Genomic DNA, 16,820 nt, shown 5'->3' on the forward strand with positions numbered 1-16,820 from the left:
AGTGTACATTTACATTTAGCCTTGTGACAGTCATGTGTTCAGTGTATCACGCATGTGAACTATCAGGTGTGTCCTGACAGAAAAAAGGCTGAGAACCGCTGGTCTAAGTACTAGTGGCAAAAAGTAATTGGGACTTGTTTGAATTTAAACTTTGTATAAATTACTGTTTTCAGTTACATTGACTTTGTAAATATAGAACAGATTCTTCGTCCTGCCCACCCAGATGTATATTTACGAACCGTGTCCTAGTCATAAAGTCTCACTATGTTCTATCTCTAAAAATGTCATTTTCTGAAATATATTAACTAGATCGATCAATTTTGTCACATGTGGTAGATCACACACACACAAACTGTTGCTGTTTTTCTTTTGAGCTGCTTTTACTAGCTAACTTGCAGGCTTGTATGGTAGTTTCCAAATTGAGTTTGGGGCTTCCAAGGGTCTAGCCTTTTGGGATAAATGGTAATGGGCAGTCAACGGTAAAGACATGGTAACTTAACACAAACTGAGTATATTTCAGTGAATAATATATTTATTGTAATACACTGGTATCCTATATAAGACCAAGATACTCTAGCACTGGAATGAATGTATGTTTGAACACTGTAGACCAGGGATGGGCAATTCCAGTCCTCGAGGGCTGCAAAACGGTCGAGTTTTCAGGATATCCCTAATGAATATGCACGAGAGAGATTTGCATGCACTCTGCCTCAGTCGTATGTAAATTGTTTTCATGCATATTCATTAGGGATATCCTGAAAACCCAACCGGTTTGCAGCCCTCGAAGACCAGAATTGCCCACCCCTGCTGTAGACTGTCCTATCATGACTCCACAATGTTCTGTTAAATGAAAGATTGATATGACTTGAATACGGTATACTTCAAAATGTTTTTTTCATCTAGTAAGAAGACCACTATTTCTGCAGCTAATTGTGAGAGAAGCTTATTTTTAGGAAATGTCTGTGAATAGAACAAAACCTCTTTATTGAGTGGAGGAGTGGCCTAGTGGTTAGAACAGAAAGGTGAGAACCAGGAAAGCCAGGGTTAAAATCTGCTTCTTCGGTGCTGCTCCTTGTGACCTTAGGTAAGTCATGTCTGCCTCCATTGCCTCAGCTGATAAGTTAGTTTTCAGAGGAGTTGCATGTGTAAAATTAGCATGTATGTGCATAAGTAGCTTCTGCTCGTCCTCATGTTTTATAAACAGCAAACGTAGGTGTACATTTTCGGTTTCATACACATTTACTTATGCAAAAAGTGTTCGAGGGTAGGGCCAAAAGGTATGCATATGTTATTTTATAAGATTTACGCATATATTAGGCAACTTATTTGAACAATTTTAAATCTAATTACTCCAATTGATCACTTGTCTGCAGTTTTTGGGTGGAGGTCTAGTTGAACTGGGGGAGTTCATGGGAAAAGTATTAAGAGGGTCTCAATGAACTGGAGACAGACTGGGTGCACTGGTAGAGATATATCAGTAAACTGATTTCAAGTCAATACACATTTTAAAATATTCCTACTGTGCATAATATGGGGTTTTTTATGTGTGCACGTTTGTTTTTTCACATGTAAAATGTATGCACGTATGTTTATAAAATTAGGTATCGAAAGTACGTACTTTCAGTGCATTGCAAAATATTCATGTGTACCGAAACACACATGTATATATTGAACGTATTTATGCATATTTTGTATTCTGCACAGACCAGATATGCACAGGTTATAAAACATTATAGTAGATATCTGCGCATCTGTGGGTCTGCGCTTAGATCTTTGAAAGTTACTCTTTAAAATTATAAGCCATCTTGGGCTGTATCTGATTGTAACTCACCTTGTACTTGAGTTTGGGACAGTGAGTAATTAAAGCTACAAATCCAGTGGATCTGCTTTGGCTGTGTTAACAAATGGATTTTGAGGAAGGCAGAAATGGGGTTGAAGCGCTAGTTGGATAGAAGGTTTCTTGATAATGGAGAAGGCCCAGGGACTATCTCTTTTCTCTCTGGATAATGGAAGTTTCTGGTTAATGGATCTTTGGATAAAAGGTGCTCTACTTTACTAAGGACCCTATCAGCAGTTTCAGCATGGCAGTTTTTTTCCATCCATTTGCAGGCTGAATTAGTCATTACATGTGGATGACATCCGACAGCATCAAACCGACTCATCTCTCCAAGCTTGTAGGTCTTTGAGCTTTACTAATCATGTGCAGGAGTTCCCATACTGGCATTGCCTCATGAGCCTGTGCACACAAGCAAAGATGTGTACTCAGTCTTTTCAGATAACTTTTTTTCTCTTGAACTTTAAACTTTTTGCATTTTCTTCAATACTTTGATTCTGCTTTTGTTCTTGATATTTGCAACCTTGCTTTGATAGTTGCATTTGTGATAATGTTATGTCCCTCATGAACAGGCATGAGCTGTGCTATTGATGCCTTGGAAGCAAATTGCTATGCCTGTGCACAGCTGTCCCCATGTTCTCAGAGCTCAGGGCAAAGAGAATTGAACTGCATAATTCTTTGGAGTCATAGTAGAGCCTCTTCCCGCAGTGCAGCATTGTCTACTTTGCCAGAAAGAATTGAGCAGGATCTCCTCAAAACCAGCACAGGCTGAATCTGCAGGGTCAAGTAATACAAGCTGTCCTACATAGACAAAGAAATGGCTTTATTCCCTGTGGCCATTGAAGCCTGTGTCAAAGAAGCAAAAGGCCTCGAAGCATGGCGCATTGGCACTGTCTGTGTATGGAGCATTGGTACGGTTGATGCAACCAGCATTAGCACCACTGGCACATTGCATTGGTGAGCTTGATGCAGTGGAGCACTCTGCACAAAATGCATTGGAAAATAGTGCATCGATGTACAGAGCTCTGATGTGCATGATGTACATAGTGCACATGGTATGTACAATGCATCTGGTGCATGAAGCACTGATGCATGATGCATCATGGCCCTCTGTACATGGGACTTTAGCACACTCAATGCATATCGATACATCCACACAACTTGTATATGACTTCCATAAAAATATGAGCACTGAGACTTTATTTCTTCAATTGACACAATCATTCTGGGTTTTGACCAAGGTATAAAGTGTATTCTAATTCTTCTAGACATTACAGCAGCATTTGATACATTAGATCATTATCTACTGTTACATCTATTACATACCCTCTGAATCGAGGGCAATGTTTTGAAATGGTTCATGTCATATTTCTCCAAAAGAACCTTCCAAATTAGAATTGGATCTTCTCACGCCTCATGGTTCAGTATCTCTGCTGGTGTACCTCAAGGATCAGCAATGTCCGCTTCACTCTTTAACATATACCTGGTCCCGCTATATAAGTTGTTTGCTGGCCTAAATGTAAATTATAGTGTATGCAGACATTTTTCCCCATCAGTGCTCTTGGACATTTACATTGAACTTACTTGAAATATAATTAAACTTTATTTTTTTGTGGCTCTCCCTAATAAACTACAATTAAACATCACACAACTACTAATTCTCTCCTCTTTGAAAGTTACCAATTCTGATTTCCCCAAATCTTTTAGATTTTAAAGGACAGTATATCCCCATTAAAGAACAGGCCCATAATCTTGGTGCTATCATTGATAGCTCTCTATCAATAAAATCTCATAAGTAACATAGAGAAAAATTATTTTTTCAAACTTTTTGTATGTTAACGATATTTAAAACCATTATTAGCTCCACAAGAATTTCGAACAGTTTTATAAATTCCGGTCTATACTGGAATAGATTATTGTAACGGAACACTTAATGGTCTACCTAACAATTCATTACGACATTTACAGATAGTGCAGAATTCTGCAGCTCGTTTACTTGTACAAAAGTTCATGAACATATTACACCTACACTGGCAGCCTTGCATTGGCTCTGTCCAAATCCAATTCAAAATACTTAATTATACATAAATCTCTACAAAATAACTTCAACTTCTGGTCTAATACCATTCTTTGAATTTGCAAGCCTACTTATTCCCTTAGATCAGAGAACAAGAACCTCCTTGAGGTACCAGCAGTTAAGGTGGCAAGATTGGAAATAACCTGAATGTCGCCTTGGTGGCTGCCCCAGTTATATGGAATTCTCTTCCTGAAAAATCATTTGAACGCATGTGGCAAAACTTTTTAAAGAAATCTTTAAAAACCTTTCTGTGGTTTCAAGATGGCGGCATAGCAGGTCGGGGAAAACGCCAGCTACCTTAAGCTCTCTAAAGAAAACAAAGTTTTTCATCAAGGATGCCTTCCAAAAGAAAGGGAAAGGTGAGGGTTTTCCCCTCAGAACCCTTACCAGGTCCCACTCAGCTGGATATAATCCGTTTTCTGACCGAAACAGTGACTGTCGAGGGAGCCGAGGAAGCCATTGCGAGCGTTGCGACAGGAGAGCAAGCGGTCTCGCTGGAGGAGGCGTCCCTCAGCCCCGACCTTCGTGCGCCTCCGGCGCAGCGCGACCAGCCTGAGGAACCGGCTCAAGCGCAGCCGGATGACGTTGCCAGAGCGCCAAGTTTGAGGGGGGAGAACCCGGAGCGAGAAAGCGTAGCGGTGCAGACTCACCAGTCAGCTATCCAAGAAGGTAGTGGTGAGAGGCTCATTTCCTTGACAGAACCCGCATCAGTGGAAGAGGACAAGGACTTAGAGGCCGGAGGGAACATCGAGTGCTTGGAAACTCTGGGTGAGTCGACACCGGGGATATCTAGGCCGGAGGCGGTAACCCTGGAAGCTATATGGGATCTTATAGCGGACAAGCGGTTCTCTTTAAACCGGCTGGAAAAGAAGGTGGATTCTTTAAATTATAATATTCAAGGAAAGATAGTGGGCCTTCAAGAAAAGGAAACAATCTTGACAAATAAGATTTCGGAAATTGAGAAGAGAGTACAATCTAATGCCACTGTAAATTCTGTGATAATTAAAGAACAACTTTTTACCTCTAGACACTTAGAGATACTGGAAAATGGATTGAGACAATTAAACTTGAGGATATTGAACTTTCCTAAAATAATGGGAGAAACTCCATATACTACTCTAAAAAGATTTCTGACTATTTGCCTAGGTTTCAATGACCAAAATATGCCTTCAATTAATTCATGTAGATTTCTCTCAAATAGGGCAATGGTTAGAAATGAAAATGTGAATATGGAGATCCCTACTAACTTAACGAGTTTTCTTGACTCATCCAATTTCGAGGTGATTGAACGTAAAGTTCTCTTAGTTTCTCTTATCTCTACTCAAGATATAACATCAGTAATGAGAAACTATTTTAGGAGACTTCCTGTTAATTTCTGCGATCAAGAGATAAAAATATATCCAGATATGGCACCAATTACGCAATATCGCAGAAAGGAATTTTTATCTTTGCGGCAGAGTGTAACCTCACTAGGATTTTCCTTTTTGTTAAGATATCCCTCACGTTGTGTTATAAAGAAAGGAGAGGAGACATTTGTTTTCTTTCAAGTTGACCAGCTGAGAAAGTTTATTGAGGCCCATAAGTCCGCCATGCGAACTACCCAAGCTTAAAGGTTGAAGGTCTATTCAAATTTTCACTGTTTTTCTATGTAATTGCTAATTTCTTATTTGATATTATTTTATAACTCCTGTTATATATAGGAAACCCTCTTAGGTATTTCTATTAAAAAAAAAAAAAAAAAAGTGTGGTTGTTAATATCCTATTGATGAAAAATACTGTTTAATTTTAAGTTTATTTGAGATTGTTAAAGGAATATTACTTTAATGTATTATGCTGGATTATAGATTATGATAGGATAACTTTATGTAAAATTATAAAATGGTTAAATAAAGAATTTAAAAAAAAAAAACAAACCTTTCTGTTTAAAAAGGCTTTTGATGGCAATTAAAGGCAGATATTAATTGTAGATATTAATTGTAGCTGGGTTCAAAAACGGTTTGGATAAGTTCTTGGAGAAGTCCATTAACGGCTATTAATCAAATTTACGTAGGGAATAGCCACTGCTTTTAATTGCATCAGTGGCATGGGATCTTCTTAGTGTTTGGGCAATTGCCAAGTTCTTATGGCCTGGATTGGCCACGGTTGGAAACAGGATGCTGGGCTTGATGGACCCTTGGTCTGACCTAGCATGGCAACTTCTTATGTTTCTTGCTTTTTTTATTTTTATATCTGTTTAGTTCTGTTCATTTGATTTTAAAAATTTACTATGTCTTTTTAATGTAATCCGCAGTGAATGAAGGATGTATGCGGAATATAAGAACTCTTAAATAAATCATGAGCTCTTCTAAGCTGATGTAATGCATTCATCGTCACAGCATACTTGCTCCGTGCTGTTCTCATCCATGCAAACTGGATCGAAGTGTCGATCCCTGGATCAGTGTCATCAAGCTGCTTTGCCTATGCAGGCCTCCCTAGATCAATGGCAAAAGGGGTTCTGTTACCTCTGCCTCTCCAATTATCAGAGTCTTCATGCCTTCTAGATCACTAGGGCAGGGCTTCCAATTGAAGATTCTTGATACAATACCGATAATGCTGATTTTTAGGTCAATGTCCTAGAACTGAGAGCGATCAGATGCTATGTCTATGTTCTTCTCCTGAAGATGTGTAAACATCTTCATTCAAACTGACAACCAAGTTGCCATGTTTTGTCAACAAGCAGAGAGGCATAAGAACATGGCAGCTCTGCAAGGAAACAGTGAAGTTTTGGAATTGGGCAATCAGAAATCAGGCTGCCCTCCAGGGCACCAGGAATCTCCAATATGCTGGCAGATCACCTTAGAGTATTCTGCCTACATAAGTGGTCTCTGCAAGAGTCGAGCCCACAAAGTGTTTGGCTTATGGGGCCTGTTAATCAACCTATTCATGTCAGAGAAGAACAGAAAACTAAATCTATTCTGCTCAATTCCTCCCAGCAAAATATGACTGGCTCGGAGCACTTTCCCTCTTATTTGGGGAGCAAGTCTCAAGTACATTTTTTTTTCTACTGATACCATTGATCACCTGCAGAAGCTACTACAAGATTATACTTGCTTGATCCTGACAGCTTCAGTGAAACCCAGACAGACATGGTTTGCAAATCTAGTGCAAATGTCTACCAGTCCCCCCATGCATCTGGGAACAGATATATCTTAATTCAGGACAAAAGAATGCTTTTATCATCCAAATCTTCCATACCTCAATCTCTAACGATTTGTAGTTGAATGCTCAGTAATCGTGGATCTTTCTGCTTAAAGCAATCAAAAACAATGATTTTGGCTAGAAAGCTATAGACTTTAAAAAAACATAAACAAAATAACCTTATGCCCTCAAATAGAACAGATAAGAACATAAGAGATGCCATACTGGGTCAGACCAGGGGTCCATCAAGCCCAATATCCTGTTTCCCAACAGAGGCCAGTCCAAGTCACAAGTGCCTGGCAAATGAAAGAGGTCTGTAAAATACAAAGACATGGGGATGCTCCATGAAGTTAGTGAGTAGAAAATTCAGCTAACCTCTAGAATTCATTCCCAGAGGATGTAGTAAAAGCAGTTAGTGCAGCTTGGTTTAAACAAAAAAGTTTGGACCAGTTTCTGGAGGAGAAGGCATAAAATATCCAAGTATTCTTAAAGGCCATTACTTATCCGAGGTGTTTACAACATGGGGTTTATCTGTGTGGGATCTTGCTGGGTACTTGTGACCTGGATTACCTGATGTTCGAAACAGACACTGGCCTTGATGGACCTTCAGTCTGACCCAGTAAGGCAGTTCTTATGTAATTAGGAGTGGGGTGATCCACTTGAATTTACTAATATTTAGCATAATTCGGGCTGCTGAGTTTTGAATGAACTGCAAGCGATAGTGCATATTTTTGGCAGCCAAATGTACAGGGAATTACAAAACTCTAGGCTGGAGATTATACAGGCCTGTCCTTAAAAAAAGGGCAGAGGTGGTGCAGTTGGAAGATGGCGGATTTTGGTTATAGATAGAATTTGGGCTTCCGTAGTGAGTTGGGAACCTAATACAAGGCACAGACTTTGGGGACAGTGATTTAGAAATCTGGTTACTATTTTCAAAATTTAAGTCTGTAATGGTGAATCATTTTTTAAAATAGTGTAACAAATGAGGCCCTAAGAAAAATGTGTACTTTCTATATTGCAGGATCCCCCATAACTACTTACTGGTGACTGCAGCTTTTCATAGTGACTTTATTAATTTTTAAAGGACAAAGCACTGGGAGGAAACTGCTTAAAACTGCCTCCATATGTAGACACTATAATTGGACAAAAAGAATTACAGCCAGTCAGGAAAACTCTTTAGATGTACTTGGGATGAGAACAGTCTCTTCCTGGAGGAGAATGAAATAATTAGTGATGTCATAGTTTGCGTAAGGGAGTGTGCGTAGGGTTAGCCAGCTTGACTGATCGCATAAACATGGAGTGCAGTGTTTTATTGCTAGCAGTCTTATTCTCCTTATTTGTCAGGGAAACTTAAAGCAAGGAAAAAAATAGCTTTGGTGCTGTGTAGCGAGTTCAAAGACCAGGAGAGATTTCCATAAAAAGACATAATTCTCGAAAAGGAGGGGAGCTGAGAAGAAATACTTGGAAGAGCAGCAGTTTCTAACTTGGCAGCATTTTGACTAGTCGCTTTAGAGAGCATTAATCTACATAATTCCTTACAGGGAAATAAATTCTCTGCTGTGTATTTCAAATTCCAGGGATAGTTTAAAAAAAAAAAAAAGAAAACAAAAACAGTATTTTAGTATTGTAGTCCAGCCTGATGAGTTATGCATTATTACTTTTTAATTCCAGCTGCCCCAGCCAGTTTAAGTCCTTTTCCTCCATCAGTTAACATCTTCGCACAATTTTGCATATCAACAGACTCTATGGGGATTTGGAGAGCAGGGTATGGTATCTGAGATTAAGCAAATGTATTAATCTGTCATGATGGGCTAGTGAATAGGCTTTTGTGTAAATAGTCACCAGATTAAGCTTGATTCTGGACTGCTGAAGCAGCTGACTGAATCTGGTAGTGACATCACAGTAATGTTGCTATAAGGATTGCTAATACACTGGCACCTAGCTTTTGTCCAGAGTACATATATTTAAATTGGCTCTGTAAAGAACTACATTGTAGCCCCTGCTGTAGGCATTACAGTGGCTTGCAAAAGTATTAGACACCCCAGATTAACCCATAAGAACATAAGAAAATGCCATACTGGGTCAGACCAAGGGTCCATCAAGCCCAGCATCCTGTTTCCAACAGTGGCCAATCCAGGCCATAAGAACCTGGCAAGTACCCAAAAAGTCCAGTACCAGTACCCAAAAAGTCCAGTACCCAAAAAGTCCAGTACCAGTACCCAAAAAGTCAAGTCCAGTACCCAAAAAGTACCCAGTGTTTATTGCAAATCAGTATGCTCTTAAAATATATTTTCAAAGTCACAATTAAATATTTCTCTGCATTATTTGTAAAAGAAAATTAAAAGCTGAAAAATGCTGCTTGCATAAGTAATCAACTCCTATGCTGTGAAAGCTCCAAGTTTACACAAATGAAAGATATTGCATTAACAATAGGCTTACAATTGTGCTCTACCAATAAATCATTAAAGGTCAGCTTTTCTGGATAAGAGCACCCTAATTTTAGTACCCCATTGGTCAGACTGTGAATCTGAAGACCAAAGAGCATTCTAACGAAATTAAAGATAGACATGTAGAACATGGGAAAAGGCTACAAAATAATATCAAAGTGCTTTGTTATCCCACTGAGCACTGTTGGATCAGTTGTGAGGAGATGGAAGCTGCGTCATACCACATTGCCTAGACTCCTTTTCTCAAATCTTAGCATCAGAGCAAGGAGAGATTTGCAGATGACACAATTATTCAGAGTAGCTAAATCACATGTGGGTTGTGATTAATTGCAGGAGGACTTTGTGAGCCTGGAAGATTGGCTGTTCAAATGGCAGAAGAAATTTAATCTGTACAAGTGCAAGGTGATGCATAGAGGGTACAATAACTCATGCTGTAGTTACACAATATTAGGTTCCATATTAGGAGTTACCACGCAGGAAAAAGATATAGGTGTTGTAGTGGATAATACATTGAAATTTGCTCAGTGTGCTGCAGCAGTCAAAAAAGCAAACAGAATGTTGGGAATTATTAGAAAGGGAATGGTAAATAAAATGGAAAATGTCATAATGCCTCTGTATCGCTCCATTGTGAGACCGCACCTTGAATACTGTGTACAGTTCTGGTCGCCGCATCTCAAAAAAGATATAATTGCGATGGAGAAGATACAGAGAAGGGCAACCAAAATGATAAAGGGAATGGAACAACTCCCCTATGAGGAAAGGCTAAAGAGGTTAGGGCTGTTCAGCTTGGAGAAGAGACGGCTGAGGGGGATATGATAAAGGTTTGTAAAATCACAGGAGGAGTAGCCTAGTGGTTAGAGCAGTGGACTATGAACCAGGAGACCTGGGTTCAAGTCCCACTGTCGCTCCTTGTGACCTTGCGCAAGTCACTTTACCCTCCATTGCCTCAGGTACAAACTTAGATTGTAAGCCCTCTGGGGATAGAAAAATACCTACAGTACCTGAATGTAAACCGGTGTGATATCTCGATTAGTAGAAGTTAGCAAGTAGCATATTTAAAACCTGAGAATTTTTCACTCACTGCACAATTAAGCTCTGGAATTTGTTGCTGGAGTATATGGTTAGTGTAGCTGGATTTAAAAAAAAAAAAAAGGTTTGTATAAGTCCATATTACTGCAACTCCCTGTTACTAGGCCTGGCCTCTGGACTAATAAAACCTTTACAACTACTCTAAAATGCCTCAGCCAGACCACTACTAGAGACCAGGAAATTTGACCATATCACCCCCCTCGCTGATGGCACTGCACTGGCTTCCAATACAATTCAGAATTCATTATAAAGTACTGATGTTAATTTTTAATATCGACATTAACCCATGCCTGTTAGGAGTGACTCTTAACCCTAACATCACAAGACAAAGGACTTCTAAAAATGCCTACAATACGGAGCACACGCTTAAAGCAAATAAGAGAACACATGGTTTCCTTAGCGGGCCCCAAGTTATGAAACTCTCTCCCAGAGTCACTACTGATAAGTTTCAAACGGGAACTGAAACCATGGCTTTTTAGAAAAGCTTATATCCTAACATAAAAGCCAATAAACTGATGTTATATCAGATCTTTAAACAATATTAGTAAATTGAGTAAAAAGAATCTAACAATATTAAGTGTTAGTCTTCAATATGAGCATGGCACAGAGGATAATGAAATAGATCTTAACGCATACTAACTAATTCTAGGTCAATACATTATTTATAATTGTAAGAAACAAGGTAATGCAAAAAACTAGATAATGTATGAATATGACTATGTATTAACTGTTTGTATTAAACCTAGAACATGAATGCTGACCTAAAATGGGAATGTAGACCCAGAAGCCAAATAACTTTGTCAACTGTTGTGATCTTGTCTTGGAACGATGGTATATAAAACACCTTAATAAAAACTTATGGAATAGCCACTGCTATTACTGGCATTAGTAGCATGGGATCTACTTAAATGTTTGGGATCCTGCCAGGTACTTGTAACCTGCATTGACCACTGTTGGAAATGGACTCTTGGTCTGACCCAGTATGGCAATTTCTTATGTTCTTACAAGGAGACTTGTGAAGGAAGCCATAGAAAGGCCAATATTCACTTTGAAGGAGCTACAGAGTTCAGTGGCTGAGACTGGAATGGAGGTACAGCAGTCAGCCATATCAAGAGGTCTGCATACAACTGGCCGACATGGGTTCGATGACTAGCAAGAAGCCATTACTAAAGAAAAACCACATTAAAGCACAGAGTGACCCAGCTAAAATGTGGGATAAGGTTTTGTGGTCAGATGAGACAAACATTGAGCTTTTTGGCCAAACCTAACACTGCCCATTCCTCAGCAAACACCATCCCAGCAGTAAAGCATTATGCTGTGGGGTGTTTTTTCCTCAGCAGGGCCAGGGCGTCTTATTAAAATTGAAGGACAGATGGATGGTGCAGCAAATGGAAATACTGCAAGACAACCAGCTTCAGTCTGCTAAAAATAAGCTATAACTTGGGAGAAAGCTCACCTTTCAGCGGGATAGTGATCCCAAGCGCAAGGCCAAAGCAACAAAAAGGTGAATGTTCTACAATAGCCAAATCAAAGTCCAGATCTCAGTCCAATCAAGAATCTGTGGCGCTATTGAAAATTGCAGTCCATAAGCATCATCCAAGCAACCTGGAGCAAACCTGCCAGGAAAAATGGGCAAAAGTCATTCCCAAACAGTGTGCAAAGCTGGTAGAAACCTTCCCCAGAAGACTTAAAGCTGTTATTGCAGCAAAAGGTGCTTCTACCAAGTACTAGCCTGAAGGGGTTGAATACTTATGCAAGCAGCATTTTTCAGTGATCTTTATTTTACAAAAAATGTAGAAAAATAATGAATTGTAACTCTGAAAATTTACTTTAAGAGCATACTGATTTGCAATAAACATATTGTCTGGAACAGTCTATGTAAGTGTCATATATATAATCCACACAAATCTGCGGACTCTTTCAGGGGTCAAATACCTTTGCAAGCCACTGTATGTAGCTTCTATTGATGGGGAGGAAAAAACCTAAAGGTCTTTCAGAGGAAGGTATGAAGCAAAATCCAGCGGATGTGTATAGCTCTGTAGTGATTCATACAGAGCTTCAGCACTGGCTAAGCCTCAAAGGAGGAGGATTTTTTTGTTTTGATTTTTTTATTTGTCTTTCTCTGAATAAACAGTGTCTGAAAAGCAGTATGGAAGAAGAGAGGAAATATTAACTTTTGTGTATGGTGCTACTTAGCAACACTGTGTACCTACTGTTGGTTTTCTTAAAAGCCATCTGCTACAAGGAACTGGGGCTTTAACTTTGTTAATAAATAGATTTTGTTCTGTTGCAGAGTTGAATTTGAGCAGAGCATTTAGCTTGTATGAAAGTTTATATTTTATCTTGACTGTTCTTGGTATCTTTCCCAATATGCTATTTACCTGCATGTTGTAATGTTTTATGTAAGTTGTGAAAGCAAGATTGTACAACTAACATTACTTTGATTAAAGCATTTTTTGTGTACTCCTTGTACCAAGGCATTTGATATTATAATGACTTGTCTTGTCTTCTAGCACCTCTTATGACACTCTTTCCAGCTATTTAATTATAAACGTTTAGACTGGGAGCTTCTGTTGTAGCTGTATGACTTTTGTTAATTAGATCCCTTTATTTATTTATTTAGCATTTTTATATACCGACGTTCTCGATACAAATATCAAATCAGGTCGGTTTACATAAAACAAAACAATTGCGGTGAGGCGTTACAATAAACGGAGTTTCAGAACATGAGAATAAATATTAAATAAACAGTGACTCATCAAATGACGAGAATCTATATAGTAAATAACATGTAATAAAATAGATAAAGGTGTAAATAACTAACTTGAAATAAAATAAATAATAGAATAGTATAAAATATATATGTAAAGACAACAGTAACTCGTTATGATACGTGAAACATGTAGAGAATAACTAAGAATAAATGATGTGTTAATTTGGGATATACAGGTATCAGGGACCAATGTTTATGTGCCTGGTTATGAGTAGTGCATGGGCTAAAGAATTAATGCATCCACAAGTGGAACCATCAAACAGGTGGGCTGTCAAAAAAACGTGGATTCATGTGGAGATAACTAAAAATAAATGATGAGCTGAACAGTGACCAATGTTTATGAGTTTAGATATCAGTAATGCATGAACTAAAGAATTAGTGCATCCACGCAGGAGGCTTTCCCTACAGGTGTGTTGTAAGTGGGTTGTCCAGATGAGGTGGCTTTCACTACAAGTGGGTTGTAAGTGGGTTGTCCAGATGAGGTGTGGGCGGTCGTGGAACTTGAGGTGTGGTCATGGAACTTGTAGTGAACTAATTTTACTCTTTTGCTCTTTTATTGGCTCCTTTATTGGCTTATCTGTTTTGACCATATATGGTAAAACAAAATCTACAATAAGACTTCAAGATAAAGATCACATTGGCCCATCCTTTGCCCACTTGATATTCATTCTCCACCATTTTGTGTGTTCCTGATCATATCTGTTCTTAGCAATACTGCAGTCTCCTAACCTTTTCCTACCAAACTGATGTTAAAGCAAACTGTGTTAGGACTAACTCCTTGGGCTTCTATGGTACCAATAGGATAAACCAGTGGATCTGGTGACTTTTGAGTGCTGTACAGTGCTATATTGTGGTGATTTTCTAAATAAAGGTACTGGGTTGGATCCTGTGGCAGCCTCTACCTTTCACTTTTCCCAATAGGAAAAGGAAGAGCGTTCTGAATTGGTGATCTGGCAGAAAATCACCACTGGTCCTTTGCAGCTTGACTTCTGAGCAAGCCTTCAAGACTACATCAAATGTATTCCTTCTTAGGGAACATTTAGCTCATGTAACAGTTACTGGAATTTGGACCTTTCCATCTTGTTGGGGTTTTTAATGGTAATAAAGGATTAGAATAGTATAGAGGCTATTCTACAAATTTGTTTTTCAGCAGTAGATATAATAACCTTCTCGGTTTGTTTTACATTTGATGAGTTAAGCAATATGTCTGTTTGATATTCCTGTTTTTTGTATATTTCATATAACTATGTTGTGGCTGGAGTAACTATCTTCTTTTAAATAGGAATGTAATTTATTTCATATTGTAGAAAATGCACATCCTACACCTGGAATGGTCTAGTCTGTCAGTGAAAACTACTGTAGTTCTGTTTTCAGGTATGGTTCTGTAGTGCCTCAAAGATCAGGCCTTTTCAAAGTATGTAGAAACTACGTATGACATTTTCCCAAATTTCCTTTTTTGGGAAATCGTAGACTACAAGGTTTGTAATATGTTTATAGTCGCCTGTTGAAGGCAGCAGTTGAGGAAATGATGGGAAATTGACATTGCAACATATTGCTGAAAGAATGAAATATTCATAGGAATGACAAATGTCAAGAATCTGGTATATATATATATAGAGGTTTTTTTTATATATGGAAAGGTTGATAGGTGGGTTGGGAATTATCATTGGGATGTATGTGATTAATTATAAAGAATTAAGGTACTAGAGGGGAAGTTTAGTTTGACCTCATGTGAGTTTTGTGTTTTCAGATATAAGTGATGGAAGTTATTCGTTTCCATTGACGTTTGGTCATAATTAAAGTATTCCCCTGAAGAAGCCAATCTTGGCGAAACGAGGACCTTGTTGGGATGGGATGTAAAGACACCTAAAGGACATACACCACTAGTAGTTGATCAATGTGTGAATCAAGGAATGCGATTGAAGACACGAGATTTAAGATAGTTGAAGTACAAAATGGTGTATTTCTTTAACATAGACCTGTTGTAACGTCAATGAGAGGAGGGAATATTCAGTTGATCAGGGTCAGATTGAGTGTTATATTAGAAGAGGATGGAGGGTCAAAATTAAGGTGTTTGGTGAGGATTTTAGTATGTTATATTTCATGGTTTGTAATATATTTATTCATACACATCATTGGTGATTTGGTCGAAGCCATTAATAAATTTTATATGTTCAAAAATAACCACATCTTTTGAAATGCTTTATTACATATTATAATAGTGCTTTTAACCCTGACAGTAGTCTGTTGGGGAGTTTGTTGGTATATATATATATATAAAAACTGGAGAATGAGAACGTATGAATATACAGAGTTTGGGTCGGACATTTATATATATATATATATATATATATATATATATATATATATATGAACCCTGCCTGATTACCTTCCGAAAAAAACTCAAGACTTGGCTTTTCGTCCAAGCCTTCCCTTAAGCCTAACATTGCAACAGTTCTTTCATTTAACCCAATAGTCTAAATGTCCGACCCAAACTCTGTATATTCATACGTTCTCATTCTCCAGTTTTTTCTGTCCTTTATTTCCTGGCTACACTAGCCCCCAAGTTCATTCTCCCTGTTATTTGTAACTGCGCTTCGGCTTTCTTGTTATATGGTTATGTTTCAGTTAACCCCCAAGTTTGATGTAAACCGGCCTGATATGAAGTTCGGTATAGAAAAATGTTAAATAAATAAATAAACTAATATCTGAGACTATTTAAAAACTGTTTGTTTTTTTTATTCCTCCATTTTGTCACAAAATTGTGAGTGCACTAAAAGCTACCATTTTAGAGTATAATCTCCAGTGCCTTGGTGCATTAAAACTAGGGTGATGGAATCAACAGGATTTTAGATTAATGCAAGCAGGTGTCTTTAAAGATCGCTTGCTTTACAGCCCTAGGATTTAAACAGGTTCTCTTCATCAGTAGTTGCCATAAACCAAATACAAAGATCAGCAATTTGTGTGTCTGTTTTGATTGCAGCTTTGAGTGTCCTGTGCTGTTAGTTTGAATGTTTTCAAGTAAATGTTTCATTCAAAAATGATTTGACATGTCGACCTTGCTCTGGTCTCATGTTTCTAATTTGTGTTTTCAGATTGTCAGTATTTAAACAGACCACATCATGCGGGAATACAAGCTAGTGGTCCTTGGCTCAGGAGGCGTGGGGAAGTCTGCACTGGTGAGTTATCAGTTCTTGAAGTGGTTTTCAAATTGGTTGCATAAAATTGACTCTTACCTCCATGGGCTTTTTTCCCCCGGAAAATATTGCCCATTGAATCAAGTGTGTATCTAGTAGTATCCTAGAGTAATAACTTCCCTGTCGATGCCATTATATGAGATTAGAACATCATCTACACCAAAGGTCGAAGCATAATTGTTAAACAGAAATCATTTATGGTACATGTGGAATATAAATAAAAATG

The 16,820-nt window shown here is 38.3% G+C and overlaps 1 protein-coding gene across 1 annotated transcript in view; it reads left to right on the plus strand.

The window, feature by feature from the left end:
- Positions 1–16,820, plus strand: part of RAP1A (RAP1A, member of RAS oncogene family) — a 100,374-nt gene that overhangs the window by 33,247 nt on the left and 50,307 nt on the right. Inside the window, exon 2 of the mRNA XM_029572564.1 lies at positions 16,493–16,576. Coding sequence (XP_029428424.1) covers positions 16,520–16,576 — 57 coding nt within the window. The 5' untranslated portion in view covers positions 16,493–16,519. The remainder of the gene's footprint in view (positions 1–16,492; positions 16,577–16,820) is intronic.

The sequence above is a fragment of the Rhinatrema bivittatum genome, chromosome 12, assembly GCF_901001135.1.
Source record: "Rhinatrema bivittatum chromosome 12, aRhiBiv1.1, whole genome shotgun sequence".
In the NCBI taxonomy this organism is placed as follows: Eukaryota; Metazoa; Chordata; class Amphibia; order Gymnophiona; family Rhinatrematidae; genus Rhinatrema; species Rhinatrema bivittatum.